This window comes from Sparus aurata, chromosome 14, assembly GCF_900880675.1.
Source record: "Sparus aurata chromosome 14, fSpaAur1.1, whole genome shotgun sequence".
Taxonomy (NCBI): domain Eukaryota; kingdom Metazoa; phylum Chordata; class Actinopteri; order Spariformes; family Sparidae; genus Sparus; species Sparus aurata.
The window spans coordinates 18722807-18748285 of NC_044200.1; the positions used below are offsets into that span (position 1 = coordinate 18722807).

Here is a 25479-nt window from a genome sequence, read left to right on the forward strand (position 1 = left end):
ACGAACATGCGGAATTACTCAGGGGGTGGCGAATGTAGGGAGTGACAAACATACAAAGAGATGAAAGTACGGAGTAACATGGGGATTGAGGAAGGTAGGGAGTGACTGACATTCAAAATAATGTAGGAAGTGACAAGTATGGAGTGATGTAGGAAGTAACAAACAAAGGGAGTAACAAACATATCTCGTCATGGATACAGTTGTGGTGTGATGCGGTTGAGTCATGAATGGAGGGATAAACATAGGGAGTGACAGACGAGGAGAAATACGAACATGCGGAATAACGGAGGATGTAACCTATGAAATAACTTGGGATGGCGAAGGTAGGGAGTGACAAACATACAAAGAGATGAAAGTATGGAGTAACATGGGGGTTGAGGAAAGTAGGGAGTGACTGACACACAAAATTATGTAGGAAGTGACAAACAGAGAGTCATGAACGTACAGAGTAAGGAAGTGAGGTAAGAATGTAAGGAGTGATTTATGTAGCGATTGACAATTATACAGCATGACATAGGGAGTGATAATTGTAAGGAGCAACATAAGGAGTGAAGTATTTAGGGAGTGACCAACATACAGAGTGATATCGGGGCTGATGAATATAAGTACTGAGAAATGTACAGAGTAACATAGACGGTGATGAATGTAGGGAGTGACCAATGTATGGAGTGATGTAGGAAGTAACAAACAAAGGGAGTCAGGAGTGTTGAAGAGGCATAAATCATGGAGGTAAACTTGAGAGGCACCTACTGAGCATGACGGAGACCGTATTCACTTGTGGGTTGAAGGAGCACCTCCCTTTTCCAGATTCGGTCCTCGAGTCAATGTGAAAAACTTGTTCCTGTCACAAAGAAAAGAGGAAGTCAGGGGAGTTGGAGACAGGTTTATATGATAGGTTATTCCATGGAGTGGCCTCAAACACAATAAAACTGCACGTATGAGAGTAGCAAATGTCCCAAAAGGTAGCCCGGCTCACATTTCCCCTCTTTTGTGGTTTTAAGGAGGCACTGAAACGGTTCTGGCCAGGTCCACCTTAACTGGCCCATCCGGGGCAATAAAAAGAACATTCCATTCGGGAGGAAAAGAGGAATTTCCCTGCAAATGTGCTGGATAGCCATCTCTCCATCTCAGGTGGAAAGACTGCCAAGATTCAACCCACCCCCCCCAGGGTGGCGGTCTGGACGGTCCAAGCGCCGTTTACAACAACTTGGGTAAATGATTGAGATTCCTGTCCAATCGTATTTAGCTCTGACCCATGGTGGCAATGCAACCTCCTTGAATGGGATGAGGGTGACGTCAGCCAAGGAGTATTCTTCCAGGAAAATGCGTCTGGTTGCCAAGAGGTTCCGGAGGTGGACTGGATCCATCTGGTAGCTTCTATCATTTACATCAACACTGAAAAAAGTGTCTATTTTCACAAGTAATTTGATTTTGCAATGGATCATTAAAGCCCCAGTCAATGCGAAAATGTGTTTTGTTTATTCTTAGGTCATTTAGATGTTTGACCACCGCCTCAAAGAAATCTTTAAGTGCAGACAGGCTGTTTTCACAAACACAAGCTGTGCTCACCTTAAATCTTAAGTTAATGATGTGTACGCTATGACATCACACCTCGTTTGGACGCCAATAGCAGTTGATATATGCAACTAATGCAAGTGTGATGTGGAAACTTGAAACACCCGACATCCACACACACTCATATAAAATTGTAGTGAATAAGGAGATGTCTTGCATCAGGCAGTTAAAACTTTGGCAACAAAACATATTTGCGTATTATTCAAATCAGAACATTTTTTATCATCTTAAAATATGTCTGGTGGGGTTTTTTTTTAAATAACATTTTATCCTTTCAACAAGCAACATCTGCTCGTATTGATAAAAGATTCAGGGGGGAAATGAGTTATTGCACCCTATGAAAATAAAAAGACTATATAAAAGACTAATTAACTCAGCGGGAGGGACTTTTTATTGCCTTGCATCTGAGAAGCACTTTTGAAAAATAAGACACATGCAAATAGCCTCTCTGTTGCAGCCGTCCTATCCAGTTTTCAAAACAACATAATAGCCCGGGGCACGCTCTAAGTGCAAAGGTCCACGCTGCAGCTCGACGTCAACTTCCCACCGAAGCAGCTTGTTACACTTAACAGATCCTTTTCCTTGGGACGCTGACGTGTTTGAGCTCAGAAGTTGCAAACAGAGCAGTCTGCCTTTCAAACAAATACCCCCCAAATGACAAAAAGGCACCGCAGTGCGGAAAGTGTCTGGTTGGGAGTTCTCTCGCTGTGCTTATTAACGTTTTGGCAGCGGTCGGCTGTCTGTGGCTGAATGTTGTTCACTCAGTGAGCACTTTTCTCCTGGAGGGCTTCCCTGCGCTCACTTACAGAGCTGTGCGGCCGGACGTGAGAGCCCAGAAAACAGCCTTCCATCCCTGACGCTAGAGCTCAATTTTCCCCCCTCTTGTCTTCAGCCTCTCCTCTTATGGGTATAAAAACTTTGCCTGTGCATAGTTACGAGGAGTCTCACTGTCGGATGCTGCAAATAAATATAATTCCAGTAAGAGATTATGGCATTTTCAGGTGGGCTGGTTGTCATCACTTCATACCTTTCCAAGTACTTGATGACTCTGTTTTACAGTAATGTCGTTCTCCTTCCATTAGAGAGCGGGGTAGAGGAATTATTTTTCATATTATTGCAACTATACATCAAAAAGACATTATATTCAGTTTTGAATCTCTGTATAATTCGATAAAATCTGATTTACCAAACAAACACATTCTCATTCACATTCCTTGGGGCATTTTTATCATCATTTAATCTCTCTTTCATGAAAATAGATTTTGTTTACTTGCTCTGGGTGGCAGTATTCCCACTACTTTGATTCTGCTGCACTCAGGGGGTGACATTAACAGTCAGCATCAAGAGGGTTTTAGAGGAAGAGAGTTTTAAATTACTGTCCCGGGTGAGCAATGAGAACATTAATCACATTAACGCAATTAAGTCAATTATGTAATTAGCTTTATTTCTGAATGAACCACAAGGGAGCCACTGCACATTAGATTATTTTTAGCTTCATCGCCAAACCACATCCACTTCATTTTAGTCTTATGTACAGTTTAGGATTGGATGTACAAGATGTTTTATCTATTCACTCTTGAGATCTTGATGATCAGCAGTGGGGTAAAATTCAGAAGCCTGCAGTTTATTCTCAAGCGCAACCCAAGTGAATAATCGACCTAACACACTGCAGCTACAGTAATGGCTGTGACCGGGCGGACGTCCCCGAAATACGGTTTATACCATCACGACAGTGTATATTTAGTAGAGTGAATCTGTCATCGTGTTCCCACCTCTGGTCTGCGGCCCCTGTTGATGTACACACAGACGGGACTGTATGCTCCGCTGCCGCACATGAACAGATGAGTTCTGTTATACGGCTGCACCACCCGGATGAAGTTCCCACAGCCGTGCTGGAAAATACAGATAAACAAAGAGAGACACGCGAAAAGTTCAGTAGGTGAGAAGTGACAATAAAAAAATTACACTCTGATACATTAAGATAACAATGAACCTTTTACGAGATGATTGCTCTTGCACATGATTTTAAAGCAACACTAAGTTACTTATGAAGGAAGTAAAAACAGATTGTTTCTGCTGGAGATGAAGAATAGTATTCATAGGCAATGAAATGCATCATTAATAAACTCAATACACTAATGGGTTCTGCAGCTACAGCCTTACTTGGTCTGGTATGACCAATAGCTTATGACTATTATTGTTAGCTAATGTTAGCTAGCTTTAGATAAATATTATTGAAAAAATAGGTATAAGCGAGTCAGTTTGCCAAAATTTCGACTCTTCTTCCTAATTGGTACAGTTAGCATAGCTCGGCATTCTGGCTAAATGCTAAATAGTAGTTTAGCATTCTGCATCATCGCATAATTATAACAAATTTTAAATACTGTGACTTTAAAGTTCCAACATGTAAGAATTGGCCTCCTGTTGATTCATACTCCCAAACAGATAGGGGGCAGCAAATCATCAGCATAATTGCTAACTGCTGCTAATTGTAGCTAACAATAGCTAGTTTTAATTCACTTACGTATGTTTTAAATTCTTGCATATTGTCCCGTCAATGTCCTTTCACCTAATAACCGTTGTCATATTTTCTTAATTCTCAGCTATGACACAATGCACTAAAAAAGACATAAGAGAGGATAAGGTCTATTTCCTGGTTCACAGCCAAGTGAACAGAACTTGTTTATCTGTCCTGAAGTATCCGATTCCATATGAGGGAGTAATTCAAACTTATCTCACTCGCTTGACGGTTATACAATCACATGCTGCATGATAAAACAATCCCAGTGCTCACTCGTGTGGTATTAAGGCCGGTGGAAAAAGAGCGTCATTGGTATATGTGATATGTCTAGGTAAGGCAAGATTACTGATCTCCCTCCATCTCTGCTTTCACTTCCCAAACCCGAACGGCAGCACCAGGAGTGCTGGACTGCAGCTAATCAAGCCTGAGCTTGCAGAAAAGGAGTGGAGAGAGGAAGACGGAGAGGAGAAAAGTGGGGAGGAGAGGAAGACGTATCCAGGGAGCCGTCAGGAACTTGGCCATGGCTGAAGGAATGGCAGCTGCTGCTACTCACCGTCGATGCACAGCTCTACTGAGAGCTTTTGACGAAAAACAACAGTCACACACCCAACTCTGTAATTCATTTTCACCTCCTTTATCTCCCTCTGTCTCTCTTGTTTTTTTACCTCCATCTTATCCCACATTCAACTCATGTCACCATCCAACTCTCACACAACTACTGGGTCTGAGACCTGGACCCACATCTGATGTCCCACAGAGACCCATATTTGTTGTCAAGTCCCACAGAGTCACATATATGTAGCTTCCTATGTGACGATTGTAGGGAGTGACGAATGGACAGAGTAATGTAGGAGTGATGCAAGTGGGGACTGACAAACTTCAGGGGGTAACAAATGTAAGGAAACATGGAATAACTCGGGGGGGGGGGGGGGGGGGGGACAAACATACAGAGTGACGAACATAGCGTTCTGTAAGAAGTGATGAAGTGTGAACAAATATAGGAAATCATGTGGGGGACAAGTTGTTATGTAGGGAGTGACATAACTAGTGACTGACAAAAGTACAGAGTAATGTAGGGGGTGACAAATGCGGAAAGTGATTAAAATACAGAGTGACAAACATACAGAGTAACACAGGGAGTGACCAATGTACAGAGTAATGTAGAAAGTGACGAACAAAAGGAATCATGAATGTGCAAAGTAAGGAGTGATGATAATATATCTTCATCAAATGTACGGTGAAACATAGGGAAGGAAGATTGTAGGGAGTGACAAATGTGGGGACTGATAAAATTACAGAGTGATATAGGGAGTGACCAAAGTAGTAGGGCCTCAAGTCATGTCATATCTGAGATAGTGTAATTATGAATTTTCAATCCCTACACACACACACACACACACACACACACACACAGCCTTTGTGACCATGCCGGATAAACAGCATCCAGCCACATGGCCTCAAGTGTAAGTGGTGATCACATTGAGTTTGAAGTGGGGGCTTTCGACCCAGCCGCAAACAGAGTTAATCAAGCTGGTTGGTCCATATTTCTCCTTCGATGCCACCCTCAAGCACAAGTAATGTGCGGTCGCTCACTGGAGTCGCGCCTCACCACAGTTTCTATCGGAGAAGAGGAACTTAATATATACAGTCGGGGAGGGTCACCATAACATAGGGGATGGGGGCCCTGATTCATTCGGAGGAACCCATGAGAAAGTCGAGGGGCATTATGGTCGAGAGAAAATGAAATATACTGCGGTGAAACAGCAAAACCAAGAGTTGGAAAAAGTGACCGAGAGAAGTGGAAAAAATAGTAAGACAGAAACTGAAATTTGTGGAAGAGAAACTGGCAGCGCTGCGAGTTAAGAAGGGATGACAGGAGGAAGAAGTGGCTCCACACAGGGATGGCTCGCCCAAATATTTGCGGGAGCGTGTCGGTGACTCAGAGGCAGCACAAATCACTCGGTGTCTGGAAACGGCTTCGTCTTTAATCCTGCAACAGCGTGTTGTACAATACCCCCTCTCTATCGGCCCAGCTGCTGTCAGGGGACGCGGAGCTGGTGGAGAATGTAGGACACAACAGGCGTCGCTGGCCCTTGTGTGATGCTTTTTATGGTAACTTGTACTGTACTCTTAAAAAAAAATAAAGTTTCAATCTATGTAGAAAAAGTTGCGAGGGAAAAGTTTCTTCTTTAAAAAACTTCTCCCTGTCTTCCCCTGCACTCTGCACTGCGGCGTCTATAGGCAGCTGTGCATTATTCCAGAACAACCCAATTAGGGGGGAAACAGAGGCGGAGGAGGAATCAATCTTCTGAGTCCTACTGTATGTCTTCATTAAATCTTGTTTGCAGCTAACAAGTGCTGCTCAGAATCAGGCCGGGTTAGGAAATCTCTGCGTCAAACGAGCTGTGGCCCATTTGCAAGCTTTGATTCTGGTTTGTTTTTTCTACGGCGCTCCCTGGCCCCTTCGATTCCTCCCACGCCTCACTCTCGTCCCGATTGCCAGGAGGACTCCAGGCGAAGCGGGTGACCCTGGAGACATCTGCTGCCTGCTGCACATGTGGTTGGACCTGACACAAACTCACAGATGGGAGAGGGAAATCCCAGGAGGCGGTAACGCACAGTTCCGCTGGAGACCCACTTGGAGGAACGGATCTGGGAACAGCTGATAAAACCTAGATCTCGACCATCGTGGCAAAAAAAAAGCATTTGGGCTTGACGAATATACAATTTTCCTATGTAATTAAATAGGCTGGCTACTGTAAGCAACCTCAGTATTAACATATGATGTATTAATATGTCAGAGTTGTCCGTCCGTCCCATTCTTTTCATTGCGATATCTCAAAAACGGCTTGAGGAAATTTCTCCAAATTTGGTGCGAATGTCCACTATGGCTAGAGGATGACTGGACTAGAGTTTGGTGGCTAAAGGTCAGAGGTCAAGCTTTCGTTGACCCAACAAAACACAATTACACTAAAATTTGACAAAACAAAATGTCATTCAAAAAGTCAGAGGTTGGATGCGTATTCAGCAACTGTGATGAGGTAATTCTATTCTATTCTACATATGTGGAGATTAGGATGCTTCAAGCCAACGCTGCTCTCATTCATGGAGAGTTGAACCCTTCTGCATGATTGACGGGGCAACAACATCTTTATGTAAATCAATAGCTGGTCAGAGAAGCTGTTGTTGGAGATAATGGCTTTTTTCCTTGTCTTGGTCGACGTTATGTTGGCTGAGATTTCTTACCTTATGACACTGATACCAGTATTGGTTCAATTGTGAACAGCACCCAAACTTAATCATTTGTAGTATTTGATACAATCTATCGGTTTGACTTGAAAAGACAATGGTTTTCTCACCGTGGGGTCCTTTCCCGCCATTTGGCATTCCTCTATCTTGCTCGTAGACGCAGGCCAAAACACCTGAGGGGTAAAAAAAAAACAAAAAAACAGCACAGCATTTAATGAAGTGACAGGTGGAGAGCTGAGGAAGCCAGTAACAGATTGATAAAGACATAGGATGCAAACGTCCGCGTTTAATTTTGATCATAGCCCGTTTACATGGAGGGAAATCACAGGGAAAATTAGCGTAAAATAAACAAATGTAAAAAAGTTTGTGCCGGTGATTACAGCAAACTGCCGTCTGTGGAAAAATGTGTATGCTTTCAAGCCCGGGAGATGGTGCTTAAAAGGTCTGGCTCGATGAATATATCAAGCAATTTACTCTGAAAAAATGGCTGCGGTGCGGCGCTCCCTGGGGAAACCTAAATGCTTCCCCATCTGTTTATGCACTTCATGCCTGTCAATTACACCGACGATAACTCCTTCACTGCATGCCAGATCAGCTATCAGAGAGCTCCCGCATTTTTATGCCTCTTTCGAATAACCCTAAAACTGTTCCGATCGTGGCAAATGTAAGGTAATTTGCATATCATTGCACACATTAGAATAATACCTCTGCAGCAGTTTCGCAATGCGCCTCACACACTGTTAAATTCAATTTTTTTTTTTTCCTCTTTTGGAATGGCAGGAAGAAAACAGATGCCAGCGTCGCCTGAGAACACGATGTTGATGAAAGGCAGGAATAATAAGCAATCTGCTGACCTTAAGCGTGCCATGGGTGATGTTGTTGATGTCCATGGAGAGGACGTGGTCCTTGCAGCCCACATACATCCGGTCCTGGTCCTCGTCCATCTTCAGGATCCTGTAGTCCATGGCCTTGTCTGATATGCTGTAGTGTTCAAAGGACTGGGACGCCTGCAGGTCTGAGAGACGTACAGAGAAAGGAAAACAGGTATCCAAATAAGCTTGTTTCCACACTGAGATAAGAGAAATTTTCTCCCACTTCTACTAAATTAAACTCAAGAGAGACAACAGAGACGTACAGGCCCAGTTTATAGCTCTCTGATCAAAACAAGAGATATCCAAATTAGGTCTCTTCATGAGTTTTAAAGAGAAATCTTAAAAGAAAACTCAACAAGACTTTTTAGGATGCTGCTCTTCAAACATGTGTTTCTTACGTAACAGCAGTTCCACACTGAGGGTAACGTAGGCATGGGGACTGGTGTGGATGTTCAGGAGTGATACAGTTGCATGCTGGATGAAAAAAAAAGAGTCTCCCCTCTTCCTCTTCTGCTCATTAAAAGCGCGCATTGTTCACGCACACGGCGGTAAACATCGGCAGACAGTTATTTTCAGCCTGTTTCGCTCCAGAGATAGAGGAACTCTCAACCATACCATCAAAGGCCTCCACTGTCGAAAGCCAAACTCATGCATATTTATCACTTTTTCAATCTGCGCTGAGAGCAGGGGGCCGATGTAGATCCACACCCTCCGTTTCCTCCCCTCCGCTGACCCTCTCCGAGCTCGTTTTGTATTCCCTCCTCTAATCAACAAACAGGTTGGCTGTGCTTTCGCTTCGAGCCCGCGGCTAAAGTCACATTTTCATTACTGTGTGACATGCAGCTTTTTTTTCTTTCATCTTGAGGGAAAGCTTTTCTATGGCACCACTCACGCTGATCACAGGCCGTTGTTTGGCACGTTTCTCCGCGCAAAGGCTGGAGTGTTTAAACTTTAAATAAAGGCAAGTTAACCACTTCAGGCACAGGCAAGTTTCCCACGATACTCCTATCTGAACATCCACCGTGTTGAGGTAAATAACTCTTCACGTCTCAAAGTGTATTTTTGGACATATCATTCGAGAGCCTCATCTGGCTGCTAATGGAGAACCACGCACACGGCGTCCGTCTCTGTTTCCACCTGGCTTCCCAGAAAGCAACCGCATCCTGTCGAGCAGTATGTGTATTTAATAAGGTGAAAGTTATAAAAAGAGCGATCGCGTCAGCCTCCCCCTTCAAAGCTCGAGGAGATAGTGATCGCAGAAAGCATCGCAGAGAGCCAATGTTTTCTTACCGCCGTAAAGGCTCAGGATGTTACGTGCTCCGCTGAGCCACCGAGGGTGAAAGACTCGCTAACAGCTAATTAAAAACAGGCAGGGCTCGAAATTCGGCCCAGAAAAATCAATTATATACATCTTCCTGGAATAAAATTCTTGGAGGTGATTTAGGAAAAGCTTCTAGAACCGAACTACTGTACCTCAGTGTTTCTTAACTTCAACTTTCTTGTAGCTTCTGGAGCTCAAACGTGGCAGCTGTCATTAAAAAGATACAGCTGCTGACAAACGACAGTCTGGGGTAGGAGTTTTAGCTTTTACAATCGTACATTACAGGCAGAAATAATCTCGGCGGTTGGGTGGGTAGAAAACCAAAAGACCACAGCTTTTTAAGTTATATAAAGTTTGGGTGTGAAAAGGGCAAGAGGTGGAAGAAGAGGCTGTGAAACACTCACACACAAAATGCAAAGCAGCTGAGCTTTGGGCACAAAAGCTGTGTTTTGATTAAATAGTTAATTTTTACAATATGACTCACATTGTAAGTCATTGTGATTGGACTGTGGTCTAAGTTAGCTAGTTGTGGCTGGCTAGCTAACTTTAGTTTGGCCGACATTAGCTCATTTGGGAAAAATTATAGCTTGCGGCCCCACTTACGAGCTTGGAAAGCATAAAAATAGAGTTGGCTTAAATGTCCCTATTTAAGCTCATTGTGAGTTAAATTTTCAGTTTATCTATGTACTATCCAAGAAAAACTTAACACTTAATGAGCAAATCATTCATTACAATTATCAGGTTATCCAGTTTTTTTTTCAAAATATGTAAGATTTTAGTTGAAAATATTTGAAAAATGACTAAAATAATCAGCAGAATGAGAAGAAACAACAGTTTTGATGAAATCGATGTGTTGTGTTTTCAGGTGTTGAGATATCTTCTGAAGTTAGCATGCTAGGCAGCAGGTGCTAGCAGTATAAACACAAACAATTCCTCCGAGCTCCCGTTCTGAATTGCTAGCTGCACAGCTAACTAGCTCACAGCAGCTACAACAAGCAGCAGATAGCGGTTACTCTGGTGATATGCTAGCCCCCATTTTTTCTTTGAGTATGAATTCGACAGGTGGCCAATTCTTACGTATGGCACCTTTAAATATTGCACCTATGGTCGCAAGGTGTCTCTCAATCACAACAAAGGACACAAGTAGCATGAGATTATGGGAGTTGACGGGGGAAGAACTGTTAAAATACAAGTTCATTTATTGACATTTTGTCCTATTTGCCAACTTCCTTCCTCACTCTTACAGAAGCAGTCGACCAAATTAGGTGCACCCCCACCTTGTTATTTAGGTACAAAACTGAACAAGAAATGCAGAAAAGGTGTCCCAATTTTTGGAATTTTTATGCAGCAATGTTACGTATTATATCTTTAAATGTTGCAAATCTGTGTAATTCAACATCATGAACAGGAGACCCTCCTTCACTGGCTCAAGTGATATAAATATTCTCATTCTTAAGTGACGGAGTGTTGACAAGGAATGACACCATTTTCAATGGGCAAAACTTTCTTTTTCCAAACAAGTTGGCTTAATTTATGCTGCTGAAAACACTGCGGTTCATCCTCTGTCATTTGACTAAGATCATGTTACACCCTTGTCTTTTTAAGCTCTCGTCTGACAGCGTCCCTCCAGAACATTCCACATGGGGAACAAATTGTTCGGAGGGGCGTGGCGCCGGGGTGGAATAATTGTTTAATATTATGGTGAACTTTGTATTGTTTTCTCAGCGGGGGGAAACAGAAGACTTTCATTTTTCCTTCGTGAGGTTTGGAAGGCCGGTTAAGCCCCGGGTGCTGTGATGGGATGCGTCGGAGGGCGTGTCACGTGGATCCAGCTACAAGTCAAAAGAAACCGTCTGGAGCACCGCATACCGTCGGATCCAGTATCTTCTGGGCGCTCTGCTTTCAATCTCACAGAAACACATGAGTCATTGGCCGCACTGCTGCAGCGTCGTGGAGCAACATGAAGAGGTCACAGTGCCAGATGGTGCACCTGCTCTGCCCTGAACAATCATCAAGGTTTTTCCGGAGTCATCCGGTATATGCAGCGGGACCAAGTGTTTACAGAATCGAAGCCAGCCTGTATCCTTCGTATGAGGTCTTCTTTGAAAGACTGACGCAGACACCGCTGTCGAGTCCAAATCCATTCCCTCAGCCACAACCTCGCAGTTTACACGAAATGTCAAAACGAAATGTGCCGAGCGTCAATTTATGAAAACAGAAAAACAAAAGCTTTGAGCGCAACTGTTTTCATTTATTTATTTATTTTTTTTGCCTTGCGATGAAAGACAATCTGTCCGGACCACATGTGGTTCGTTAGCCGCGTACTTTTATAAGCATTCCTCATTGTTGAGATCACACAACTTCCCCCTAGGGAGGGAAGCGTGCCAGAAGTGTTTGTGGACATCATTATTCTGGCATCGTGTTGCGCTGCTGGGACGGAGATTTAAGCTTTTTTTTTCGGCGGACGCCGGAGGATAGAACAAAAAGGTAACAGAAGTGTGAACCTGTCATGCTTCGCGAAAACAAAGGAGGTATGTCGTGCAGAAGTAAAGACGGCACGCTTGAGAGTAAGATTAAGGAAAGCTGGTGTAATGTGAGTGATGACACGGATTACTCTGTGTAGTTTTGCTGCTCGGACAGAAAGTAACTGAAAAAAAGAGAACGAGGAGTTGTGGGTCTGAGCAGCGACAGTTGGTGGGTTTTCTATTATGGATGTGGGCAGGTGGGCCTGACACCTCCCCGCGGACCTCGCAGCGGTCCCCAGTGTCCCGCCTTTGACTGTGGGCTTTGACCCATGGTGCCCCACTGGTGCAATGGCAGGACAAGTGGCGATTCAATCCACCCTGATCCGTGCGCTGGTCAGTGGGGGTTAGCAGAAAAAGGGCAAGGTGGCGACCGGAGAGCCGAGACTTCCTCTTTCTTCTTCTTTGATGTGTCTTTTTTGTTGTGTGTGTGTGTGTGTGTGTGTGTGTGAAGTGGTCAAGCGGAAGCAGCACAAAAGCCTTTTGTTGAGCGAGCGGTCATTCAATATTAAACAGCAGGTCGCCCTCTTTTGCTGCAGAAGAGATCGTATTAGCTGAAAAACCTTCCCCACAAGTCGGAGGACGGTCGATGGGATGCAAAGGGAGTAAAAAAAAGAGCGAGGAGACAAAAGTTTCCCTGAAAGAATTTTTGGAATAATTGATGAATTATTGACAAGGGCACTCCTGCAATTTAAAGTTGGAGAACTTGTGAGAAGACAAAGAGGGTCAAAATAAAGGCACCAAAGGCCGAGTATGGGTCACGCTCCAAGGATTCTGGATCCTACAGTTCCCACAATGCAACATGATGGAATCTTTTAGAAGGCCACTTCCTGCCTCAAGTGTTAAATAAAGGATTATCTTCTCTGACTTTGAAGAGCTCTCCCAGGGATAGAGAAGACATTAAACACTCAACTGACCTTTTTGTGTAAAATGATGTAAAAATAAAGCAAACATTTTCTATTTTCAGCTTCTGAAATGTGAAAACTTCAGCTCCTTTTCTTTAATTTATATTAGGGATAAGCACATACACCATTACCTGTATCTATATCTGTACGTCTGCAGGGTGCGGTTTGAACAAGAAGTGACAGATTTACGTCTGAAATGGATATGGGATGACCCGAAGTCGCTATATTTAGAAAACTATCTACAGAATCAGAGTCAGAATTAGTTAAAACAATCAGTAGTCGCAGCCCTAGATCAATGCCCGACCTCCATGTCGACTGATGCCCTGACTGACATCCGTCACGGAGAGTAAAAACAGCCCTTTGGCTCCAGACAAAATACTTTTTTGTTTGTGCGGTTACTACAGCTCTGAAGAGAAGAAATCTCAAGAAACTACAAGCTGTGATCACTGTGGCGGGTCATTCAGCCCCTCTGCAAACCGTAAGAGAATCGATTGTTCATGGCCACAGGCTCCAGACAGGGGCAACAAGCCGCCGAGTCTCACAGACTTAAAAAAAAAAGAAGAGAACATCCTCTTTCATGTGATTGCGGTGAAGTAGAAATAGAAAAAGAAATGTGGGCAACCGGAAGGGACCTGTCAGTGCCCCTTGTTTTTGTGCCAGCAATTAAAGTCATGGAGGAGATTGCAGTGCTCACTTAACTGCCTTTTTTTTTCTCTCCGCTGTGATTATACAGCCAGAAGAGGAAAGGCAACAACCACAAGGAAGCGTCACTCAGGTTTTTCTCAGAGACTTGGCCTCCAAAATTGTTTCCCCGATCAAATAACGGCGTTTTACAGCAGCGCTTCCAGCAGTAAACAATACTTCCATGGTTCTGGTTTTGGGATGTTCAGACAAGGAGCGGTTTGTTGTCATGCAGCATCTCGAAAAAATCGTAGAGATTCACAGCGGCTGGAAAGTATGTGGGATCTTCATGAGAGAGGCGACTGTAAATTTGGACCGCATGCATCGAAGGTTTTGAGGAGCCGGTGCCAACCGACTGAGCTGGTGTCGCTTCAGCAGCCTTATCTGGGTCCGTGGCGTGAGGGCGAGGACGCCAAAAATGTCGTCATCACATCTCTGACATTTAGCGCAAAGGCTCTGCAAGTCACTGGTCTTGCAGCCCTTGCACTAATAGTATATTATTTCTGGGGCCTTTTTATGGATTCAATCAATAATGCAGGTGAAGAGTGACAGATTTGAAACCTGGGGCTCTACATGGGGTGCTGAGCTACTTGGGTGCCCCTGAGTTATCACTTTTTTTTAGCCTTTATTTGGTAGAAGAGCCTGGAGTGACAGGAAACAGGGGAAAGAGAGAGAAGACATGCAGCAACAGGTTGGAATTGAAACCTGGGCTGCTGTGACAAGGACACAGCTTCTGGCACATCACTGGTCAACAGCCTTAAACCGATCAACGCAACCTTGCAATGAGGGCACGTAGCCATGTTCCTCTGATAAACACCATGGATATGTAGCCCTGTGGCCCTTATTTTCATTCATTTATATGCAGATATTAAAGTGTTTCTGTTCTTAAAAAATAACAGTTCATGAAGTGTAAATACGTTTAAAATGTGTCAGATTATAATATGTCAAAACATTCATTCTATATACAGTTAAAAGTCAGAAAGAAAGAAGAGTGGTGTTAGTTTTAAAAATCATTCATAGTTGGTTGTCTGCACAAATACCCAAAGACCACGTTTGTTTGTGGGGCAGTGAAGCATCTTTTATTCTCTCATCTCTGTTGGTATCTCCTTAGCCAATCCTGTCCTCACCTTGTCCAAGGAGGAGGTGCTTAGCATCACCTACGTGCTGCTTAGCGACAGCAGAAGCAGCCCTAGTAGCATCCGAGCAGGATAGCTGAAAACGCTAAAAGTAAAGTAAGAACACTCCTAGCTTCCAAGACTGAAGGAGAGTCGTCCTGTGGTTGATGTGTGTGAACTCTGAGAAGCTGCCAGAGGTAAATACATGTGTTTTGATGTACTTGGTGCTGTTGTTTGATTGTAATGTGTAAAAGACGAGCTGAATTGCTAATCGCTGCTAGCCGTTAGCTTAGCGTGCTCATTGACTTTCATACTGTTAATTCCGCATTGCAGCTAGCAATTGCTCATTTGTTAAATACTGTGGGGTTTTCGCCATGAATTAGCCTGTAGCTTAATTACTAAGAGGAATTATGTGATTCAGGACTGGACATTTGCCATAAGAGGGAGAGAGTGAGGACCGGGAGAGCCCTGGACCGTTGGAGAGAGACTGTAGCTGCTGTACTTGATCGTTGGTTCAACGCAGAGTGTGCTGCACCCCACGTTCCCTTGCCGCTGAAACTGCACCTTGGCCTTTGCCCTTCCCCCATTCCCCAATCTTCATCTCTGACTGTTGTGGACTTGTGAGTACACTTCTAACACCGTGCACGTGCTTTTTGTTTATGCTGGGTAACCAGTGAACTGGCCATTTGTTTCTGGCCTCAACGCTCACAAGCTTCGCCTGGGCCTGCAACGCTTTATTTTATTTACTTTTAATAGCCCGGTGTGAATTTGTGTGTGAGTGTGGGCTATGGACATTTGAGTTTTCTGGTCATTTTGATTTTACCTCTTCTCTGTGTGTTCATCACGGGTCATTTGTAAACCTACCAGAGCATGTCATGGAGGAGAGTTTTGAACACTGTATCACCACCAAAGGTCAACAGTGAATCAGTTAACTAATTTCCAACTAACCAATTTGTGACTTTGTAATAAACAAGTCTTGTTGTTTCTACTAAATCCTGTGTTGTAATTGTAAAGGTGATACTTTTTGGATAAATAAGTGGTAAAACAGGCTAAAGTGAACTGTTGATTTAAAGGGGAAGTACCACATTTTGTGTTTACTTCTTAATAGTTATTGGAGGCACAGCCAAGTTAATTATCATCACTATCACAGTTTTCACAGGTACATAGCGCCATCTTCAGACGAACTCAGGCCCCGTCCCATTGTACTACAATACCCTAATTGTTTATCAATCAATATTTACTAGCTACATGGGACTGGGGTTACAGATATAACAAGTACAATCTAGATACAGTGCCAGAGAGGGAGTCTTGTTCATTCCTTATGAAAGCTGCTTAGTGGCAAAAAAAAGATCGACTTTCCAGATCTAAAACTTCCCGCATCTTCCACGCTGATTTCCGCCTCTTGAGCCGGCTCACTTACGGTTTAGCTTCTGGCCAACTTGAAATTTAACTTTTGGCTTCCTCTCAGAATGTTTTACTTGTTCGCCCCCCAGTGCTTTAGAGAATTACTGCATCTAACAGCCTGTTAAGAGTAAGCGAATGCTCGTGCCTGGTTGTCTCGCGCTCGTATAAAAACAATGCCGTGGGGTTTTCATTCCAGTATAAAAGGAAGAGATGAGAGAACATGAGCGGAAACAAAGTGTGGCATCGCGGTTTTTTATTGTGAAGGGATTTGCGGTTGAGATTGAAAAACACAGCTGTAGTTTATAAAGATCTCCCTGCTGTTTTGCAAAAAATGAGGGAGTCACCTCATTAAAATCCATCTGCGGAGACTTTTTCGGCCTCCATGAAAAAAAGGCGATAAAAACCAAACATGGGGCAACAATATGGGATTATTTTGTCAGAACATTAGCTTAGCCCTTGTGGAGCGGGGATGAACAGCTCGGACCACATTGTCTGGAGTGTTGGGTTTTTTGATTAACGCCAGCATCTGAACACAAGCCAAAAGGTCCCGGCACCTAATTAACACTTCAGGGTGGGACAGTGGGCCAATTACGAACCAACCTCGGTGTCTCTTATGCAAATCGGCCTTGTACCCCAAAGGCCAGCATGAATAAATTAACTCCATGCTAATGGTGCTTGCTCTCCATTCACTTTGAGGAGAACCTGTTCTGTGGTTGTCAGGGGCAGCAGGTGGGAGGACCCCAATCACCCGTCATGATAAATATTGGAGCAGGGGCTTATACCGCCCCCGTGCAATTCATCTCCTCTCAGAAGATGGAGTGGGTTTCATCAAGGAGGCCTGACTTCAAACCCGGTGCCAAATACCATTGCTCTTTGTCCGGACGATGCTGAGAGCTCTTCGGGTTCAGTTCTGGATGGCTGCACTTATCTAACGCAGCGCTGGCGCACTCGCACATACTGCGCCGGTAAAAGACTTTATCCTGGCAACTGACAGGCCCCTCTAGAGATAAAAGATGGCAGTTGCCCGAACTGGATGTCCAACCACTCTTCTCTGGAACGAGCCTGATGGTATACAGTACCGACTGGTGGCTTATACATATGTCAGAGGGGCTGTGAAGGTGTCGTTCCGGCGCGCGGAGACCACCCAGGAGGAGTTTACGCCAGCAGACAGAGTCGTCCGATTGTCTGCCCGACAGACGCGCTCCACATTCCCAGGCAGGCTTTGCTCGGCACTCAAAACAGCATTCACAGATTTACTGTAGCGCAACTACTTGTCATGGACGGCAGCCAACGTTGGCTCAGGGAAGGAGGATGTTATACTACAACTCATTCATTTTCGGATTGTTGTCTGTCGGCAATTGTCTACATCCAGACACGGGTAATGGGAATCATATGGCTGGACAGAATGCCTCAGCTCTCGTGTGTTCCTCTTCTCTCACATTAGCTTTCCGAAGCAGACGCCACATCTAAATATGACATGTGAGCCAGGAGTGTATTTTCCCCCTTGACTGCATGTGTGTTTGTGCGGTGTGATGTTATCCAGCACCAATGTCAACTGCCGGTTTCACTGCACGCCTGACCTGCTAAGGCGTTGGCTAATATTCCCTGTAGGAGCCGTAACTCGAGATGACAACCTGTCCATCACGCAGCGATCGTTTGCGTTCCCACTGCTCCAATTAGCACCTGGCCTCCCCTTCACATGTCACCGGCTCCCTTCGCACAGAAACCAACCAGCCTCTCCAGCCTTTTAACTGTGACCTCTCACCTGCCCACACCGGGAGCCTCTAGTTACATCTCACCTCCAGCAGACTGTAAATCTGTGTGATTTTACTGTCAGGGAGGCTTTCTCAGAGCGACGGGGGGGCTTGCAGGAGATATGGGTCAGAGGATTCTCAAGAGTTGACATGTTTACTAGTCATGGAGGACGGCCAGAGGAAAGGAGGGAAATGCGTTTGGCCAGGTGGGACTCCTCTCTGCCATCTTCAAGGCTGAAGCTGTGTCAGGTCGGAAAAGATAAACTTCCCTCGGTGACATGACGTCGCTGAGGTCGAGTGGTTGTTTCTGTGGTGTTGAGTGAAGGTAAAGATCTGCTGTGAGGGCAACAATGACAAATGCACCTGTTGAAACTTTCACCGTTCGGCTGTGGGAAAAGGTTTTTTGTTTTCTGTTGTGCTGCTGCTTTTACCTACAAACAGAACTCAGCTGAAGTACTTCACTGTAAACGTGTCGTGTTGCCACATTTAACTGCAGTTCACAGTTTAATATTCTTCGGAAACAGAAACTTCCAGTCCGGCTGCGTTAGCTTGATAGCTTTGAGCGTTGCTAACTCAGTTAACCAAACACGCTGCAGGACTGTACTGCTCTCAGTCCCAACTCTGTGTTCCCTGTTAGCTGCCTAAGCTCCGTTAGCTCCATTAGCTGTTAGCGCCGTTAGCCAAACACACCACAGGACTCCGCTGACTTCGTCATTCACAATGTCACATTGTCAGGGAAAATATAAGGTGCGTCCTCCATCCATGTGTGGGTTTGCTGCGTACTCTTGGATTTTAATGCGTCATACTCTTCATTGCGCTCGTGGTGAATAACCAGCCAGTTATACAACGTACGGTAACAGCATGAGAATGGGATGCTCCGTTGTATTTAGATTTCAGTTCCCGAGCGATATTAAGACAAGAATCCCTCTCCTTATGGGGGAGATCTCTGTTTGGCCCGAACACGTTTTCTATCATCCCTGGGATGACAGAAATCATAAAATATCTCCAGTAATGGAAAAGGAATCAGTCTTGAGCCTTAATCCAGAAGTATTAAGTATATTTTTTTTTATACCCCTGCAATGCTCATCACTGCGTATCCAATGCAAAAGCTCTAATATCAGAGTAGTTATTGAACAATTCAATAACTGGAGCTTATAAAATTCATCACACACCAAAGGAAGGAATCCAAACAAACTTGCATGAATAGTTTTATAAGAATCCGTCATTGATTTATGATAATTCAGAGTATTTTTCCAGTTGACCTTAGCTATCCTTGAAGAGACACTGTCTTTGTCCATACTGATGGCCATTGATTACCTTTCAACATGTTGCGGAGGAGGAATAATAAAACATTCAACAGGGCTAGCAAGGTCGGACGCTAGAACGGTTAAACACAGAGAGGCCGGCTGACAGAGGAGCTGTCAAACATCTCACACACTGTTAGCCCCGAGGCGGTGCAAGCTGGAGCTCACAGCGCTCGCTATCACTCTCGCTGAAAGTGTCCATGCTGCAACTCAGGCAATTAGATGGACATCTTAGGACACGAGTCTGGGGGAATGCAGCTACACACATAAAGAGATGAGTCTGTTCATGCCATGTGTGCCAGTATTCAGGGTCAGTCAACACACACACACACACACACACACACACACACACATGCACTGATAACCCAAAGCTATTTGTAGCATGTCCCTCCATGCCGTTGCTGACAGCTTCGACAGGCTGACACTTTGTCCCGCCACGAATTCCCCGTAACTACAGAGCATCACTGATTTTTACTTCACCACAGCAAAGTGGAGACGTGCAGGTTTAATGTAAAACAGAGACAGGAAGCCGTCCTGAAAAGAAAAGAATGAACCTTGAGGCGCAGACATAGACATCCAGGCCTGCTTCTGGCTACTCGTCAGCGCTGATCTTTGACATTTTGATGACCCTAAAAGACTCCACATGCAGCAGTCCAACAGAGTCTGGTGTCAGCAATAAAATCCTTAAAAGGTCTGATCATTTTTTTTGAGCAGTTGCGATCTCAGACAAAAGAAGACCATGTGCATGAAATTATTCCTTGTAGTCATTTTGGATTTGAATCTGAGACGTTACCTCACAAGCGAGTGGAAAACTTCACAGCTGTGAAATGAACCCAGTGCTGAAGTGCCAAAAACTGCAGTTCCTTCAACGGCCACTAGATGCTGGCTCCAAAAGCAATCAATCCCCATAAAACGGCATGTTGGAATGCCTTTACAGCCTAATTCAAAGAAGGAGTTTGGTCTTTAAGGCTTCAAGTTATGCACAATTAATGGTGGGGACACTGTGATTGACAGCTCGCTGTTAGCTGTCTTGCTAGCTGTCAGCTCTAATATGCTGCGGCCATTTTTGGATCAGTTAGATGGATTTAGTCGCTGTTTAGAAGTCAACAGCTGCAGTCGCCACACCAAGCTACAAAATGGTGACGTCACATCCACGTCTGTGGTAACTTTTTAGCTTTAACCTATCACTCTAAAGTAATTAACGATTGCATAATGACACCAGCCACGTATAGATTGGTTCCCACTAAACCTCAGTTTCACGATGCTATTTGGTCTACCACCAGGTTCGATTTCTCCCGCCAAAAGGGGAATTATGTCACAAAGGAAGTGTGTCTGCCATTGTACAACCAAAACAAGAAGACGCTACTGAAAAAGAAAAAGAAAAAGAGGAAGACAGGATTCACTCAATGGAGAGCGCTTTTTGTTGTTTTTTGCTTTACGGTAGCCAGGCGATTAGCGATAGCCATGTTGCTAACGCTGGTGCCAACAGGAACACCACAAGGAAACGCTAAGAAGGAGAAATTTGAGAAAGTTGAGTTTGAATATTTACATTTCCTGCTACTTTATACCTCCACTACACCTTATTTTGGAAGCAAACATTGTATTTTTACATTGCTGGTTGCGTGCTCCATTGGCGCAAAAGTAACAGATTTTTTAATGAATTCATTTGATCAGATATCTGATAAATCAGCTGACTATAGGATACAGTATTCTACATGTAAATATATATGAAATGTAGTTTAACTTTTGACTTCTAACTTTCTGTCAGTATCTAACATTTTGCCACTGAACTGCAATCAAGTCTAAAGGAATTCACATCCAGGCCCTTTCTCTCCGACAGGCACTCCTGCAAACCTTCATTACCAAGTAAACATCCTTAACAGACTGACCTCCACCGACTGTGTATGAACAGTATCAATGCTGTATGAATAATGGGGGGGCGAGTGGAGCTAGTAATGAGGCATGATAAAAGCGAGGAGGGATCCGGTGTATCCGCCCTCTGATGCCTGGTTCCCGGTCTCCACGCCTGGTTCTGTTCAGGCTGTGAACGAAAGCCCATGTGGCCCATACCAGCGCGAGGGAGCGCTCATTAAACCACACACATCATCTTAATCAATCTCTGCTACGTCTCAGCCGGGCTCTCCGCCAAACACACGTGTGCAAATTATACATTATCCACGCGAAAGCACGCCAAGGCTCCTTACATTCAAATAAACATCGTCCACGGTTGACATACGTACTGTATATATTTCTGAGTTAATACAGTACCGAATACTGGAGCTTTGCCAGAACAGGGTGAGACCGCTGATGAGGTTAAATGATCCTGATCATAAACACAAGATGACCATTGCCCCAACTGCCAGCTGAAGGAATAAATGAAGCTGAATTCTGGATCCGAACACTTCTGGAATGGCATTTTGGCAACAGCGAGGCCGACCTCTGATACAGTAGCAGAACTAATCAGCAACATAATACACTAGCTGTGTCTCTCAGTATTAGAGTACTTCTTCCTGTTTACAGCATTTGAAAGCGACGTGTGTTACTTTATGTTAATGCTCACAAAAGACGTTTTATTTAATTTGCATCAATGTTCATTCTCTGGAAGTTGATCTTGAGATGATCAATATCCAGAAAATGAATATTAGACAGAACAACAAGTGTTATTTAGCTTGAAATCAGCACTCATTTTCTGATACTTAACATTTGAAGAAGCCATAAAAACCCGCCCAAGTTTTGACTCTTGTTGAAACACAAGAACTTTATGAATTAAAATCTGATTTGGTAAAGTTTTGTTCCAAATCTGTCAATATCTAGCCAAAGAGAGGGTTACAACATTCACCAAAACCTTTAACAACAGCTTTCAGAACCTGTCATTTTTTGTCAATTTCGGTTTTGAAATATTGCTTTATGGCATCGCAGGACAAAAAGGCTGCGAGATACTTTACATATAATGAGATTGTAATAATACAGTTTGACTAGGACTGACAATTGTTGAAGTTTTGAATGTCAGAAAAGTTTAATATTGAATCTGTAATGATCTGCTTGAATTAAAGTTCATAGCAACGCAACTGAATGTAGCGTTTATGCCGACGATGTTCAGATAATCGTGACAATCTGAGAAGTGTGGAAGCATTTTCGGTTTGATACCATCAACGGAAAAAACTCTTTGACAAAGTAAAGACTGTTGGCTGGCCATACGGGAACTTCAGCTTGTTACTCAGCAGGGCAGACTACAGTACGTGCATTGCATTTGAGCAAACCTAATTTAAGTGATGTGATTACTGTTCATTGAATTGATTCAAACTCTTTGAAAGGCTGGAAGCTCTAACGAGGACTTTAGAAAGAAGGTTGAAGGACAGACATTCGTGGAGGTGCTGGAATCTCATTTTATAATAAGACCAGATCTATTTCATCAAGGACATCAGTCTGGATCTTTTTGATTAGTTTTGCAGAGGTGTGGATGGTAAAATATTTCTAAAGTTTCCACTAAAATCTTTACAGCAGAGATTGATCAGGACTTGATTATCTTTCAATGCACAGCTTCAGTCAAACTGTCTCCATCAGATCAGGATACCGCAGCATTTCAGTCTGACGGCAAATTTCTCAAACCGACCATGAAACGGGCCAAAATAAATGTCGAGAGCACAAGTCATATTTAGAGCAAATGTTCAGGAGTCATTATCTTTTATCACACTGGGTCTCCCTAAATAGCTTTGCTGTATGGAAGGAGGGGGTGGCTGTGTTTGTTATCCGAGGCACGGAAGAGAAAGGCACCGCTCGAGAGTTTATTATTTGGGTTAGCTGCATTTTTCACTGTTTATTATGCGGTTTTAATTGTGGTCTGGCTGTGTTCGCCTGAGGAACACGAGAGTAAGCAGCAGAGCGAGGCAGCGAGGAATGTCAGAGACAGCAACTTCTCTGCAGGATGTGAGGCTTCGCCGGGAGTCCCGTGAACCTGCCTTACCCCTGGATTGGATTTCAGTTGGACACGAGGAGGAAAAAGGGGGGGAGGATATTCCAGCGTCCAGATCTATGAACAACCCAAACGTCTCGCTCACTGGTTTATTTTCTTGATTTAGTTTTCTCCAGCTTGTGTTAATCAACCAGGGAGCAAAGAGAAGCCAGACTACAGCACTGACCTCTTGGCCACCCAGCAGGTGCCAAACCACCTGCGCCTTATTCCCTTCTCCCAGTCTTCTTCTGTGACTCTTCATTCATCTTTTCTGGCTGATCTGGACGGAGCCCAAATCCATGAATTCTTCCCTCGGCGAGGACTTCCAGTGTTTTTTGGGAGAAACAAACCTCCACCTTGGGCTTTGAGAGTCTCTCTACAGCTGTTACTCACCGATGCCGAACTTGCTCCCACAGCCAAAAAGGAGTCGTGACCCTCATCCTCCATCTTTTCTAACTCAAAAACAATAAGGTGGATCCACTCAAAGTGCTTTAACATTTTAAAGGTGCGATATGTAAGAATTGGCCACCTGTCACATTCATAGTTAAAGACCTCAAGTTTTGTTGCCTCGATACAGGCTGGAAACCTGTCCTGTGGTCCCCTTAAAAATATTTGGACCTGGCTTTGGACCGGGCCAGGGTTAGCTGGTTAGCATGCTAACTTTAGCAGACACCTCTGTAATAAAATACATAGACATCATGACAGTAAAACAGTTATTTCTTCACTTTCTGTGGATAATTTGTTATTTTGAAAGGTGCAATATGTAAGAATTAAATTCAAAAGCATTCAGATAACTAAAATTATGAAATGAATGTGAAAGAATAACTATTTTGATGTTATGACGTCTATGTATAGTGTTGAACTATCTACTAAACCACTAGCTGCACGGCTAACTGAGCTAATTAGCTAAAATCAGCTAGAGTTAGTAGCACTTACCCTGATAACATGCTGCCCTCCATTTCATTTCGGTATAAGTTTGACTTGTGGCCAATTCTTATATATTTCACCTGTGATACTTTCAACTATAAATCGTACATATTGCACCTTTAAGCTCCAGTGGCGAATCAAAGCTTGATAGTAAATTCACGCCTGAAGTTTGCTTTTTAGCTCTGAGCAAACATCCTCCTGCTTCATGCTGCCATTTCCTCATAACTTGAACCTAAATGCAGCTTCCAGCCCCATCAAGCAGATGAATGCTCATTAAGAATAAAGTCCAGAGCCTGTTAAGGAATAAGTGCGCTGCAGAAGTCAGACTCTCCTTTTATGGTCCTCCCTGCAGCGATACCCACCTACAGTGACCAAACACAGATCGAATCTAATCCGCACTCTGAGAGAGAATCGAGCGTTCCAGGATTACAGGGATCGGCTCTTTTTCAGCAGCGGCCACCTCTGACCTTTATAAGCTGGCTGTGAGGAGCGACGGGCGAGTCAAAAACCAAAGATACGAGAGCGATGATGTACGGTTTTCCCTCCGTGTTTTGTTGTTTAGTTTGGCTTTTTATCAAGCTGTCATATTTCACAACTCTGTCTGTTTGCAGAGCAGAAGCAGACTGCGGATTTTGGTTCAGACATTTGGAATGAAACAACTGAAGAAAAAGCTGAATGCATGAGAGGGAAAAACAGACAGATAAGGAAAGAATGAGACCAAATTGGGGAGAAGGGAGAGGGGGAGAAAACTACACCTGCTCTGGCCGAGGCTTTATTAACTGAGCGGCGAAACCTTGCTGACGGACAGCCTCAGCTGCTCAGTGCTGCCTACTGTGCAGCGAGAGGTAGTGAAAGGTGATCAAACGTCTCCTTCAGCCCCTGCACACTATCCAGCCATTGCGAAAAGGTTACTGCACCACTCATAGCTCAGGGGATCGGCCGGCTGGTCTACACTGACTCACGCAACACGAGCCCGACCCCTCCCGATCCCCCAATGGCGCCTCTCATTTTCAAGGGGAGCGTCGAAAAAACTTCATAAAATAATCTGTGTCAAACAAATTAAATAAAACAAGGAGAATCAAAACCAGAGGCAGCAACAATGCCCACCGGCCTGCAGCATGGAAGGGGGGGGTGTGTGATTAAAGTTTAACTAAGAACAGATTCAGGGCAGTTCTGACGCGTAGTGGCACCTCCTGCAGAGGTTTGACTTTTTGCTGACACACAGCAGGACGATGGATGCGCCAGGGTTAGTGTGCGTAATTGAAACCTTTACCCCCCGTCATCGCACAAACTATCGAGGACAGAATCTGATTAAAACAAACAGCCGAGTTGTAAGCTGTAAACAACTCCGTAACAATCGCCCACAGGTACGCCTCC

General features: G+C 44.1%; 1 protein-coding gene and 1 long non-coding RNA gene across 4 annotated transcripts in view; one reads left to right on the forward strand and one right to left on the reverse strand.

The window, feature by feature from the left end:
• sema3c (sema domain, immunoglobulin domain (Ig), short basic domain, secreted, (semaphorin) 3C) overlaps window positions 1-25479 on the reverse strand; it is a 46897-nt gene that overhangs the window by 15639 nt on the left and 5779 nt on the right. For all 3 annotated transcript variants that reach the window (XM_030440139.1, XM_030440137.1, XM_030440136.1), the window contains exons 3-6: window positions 8200-8360; window positions 7456-7518; window positions 3348-3467; window positions 751-841 (exon numbers count right to left, since the gene is read on the reverse strand). In XM_030440139.1, coding sequence (XP_030295999.1) covers window positions 751-841; window positions 3348-3467; window positions 7456-7518; window positions 8200-8360 — 435 coding nt within the window. The remainder of the gene's footprint in view (window positions 1-750; window positions 842-3347; window positions 3468-7455; window positions 7519-8199; window positions 8361-25479) is intronic.
• LOC115595532 (uncharacterized) lies at window positions 14824-15754 on the forward strand. The gene is made up of 2 exons (XR_003986715.1): window positions 14824-14958; window positions 15183-15754. It is a non-coding gene; the product is annotated as an uncharacterized LOC115595532 (long non-coding RNA).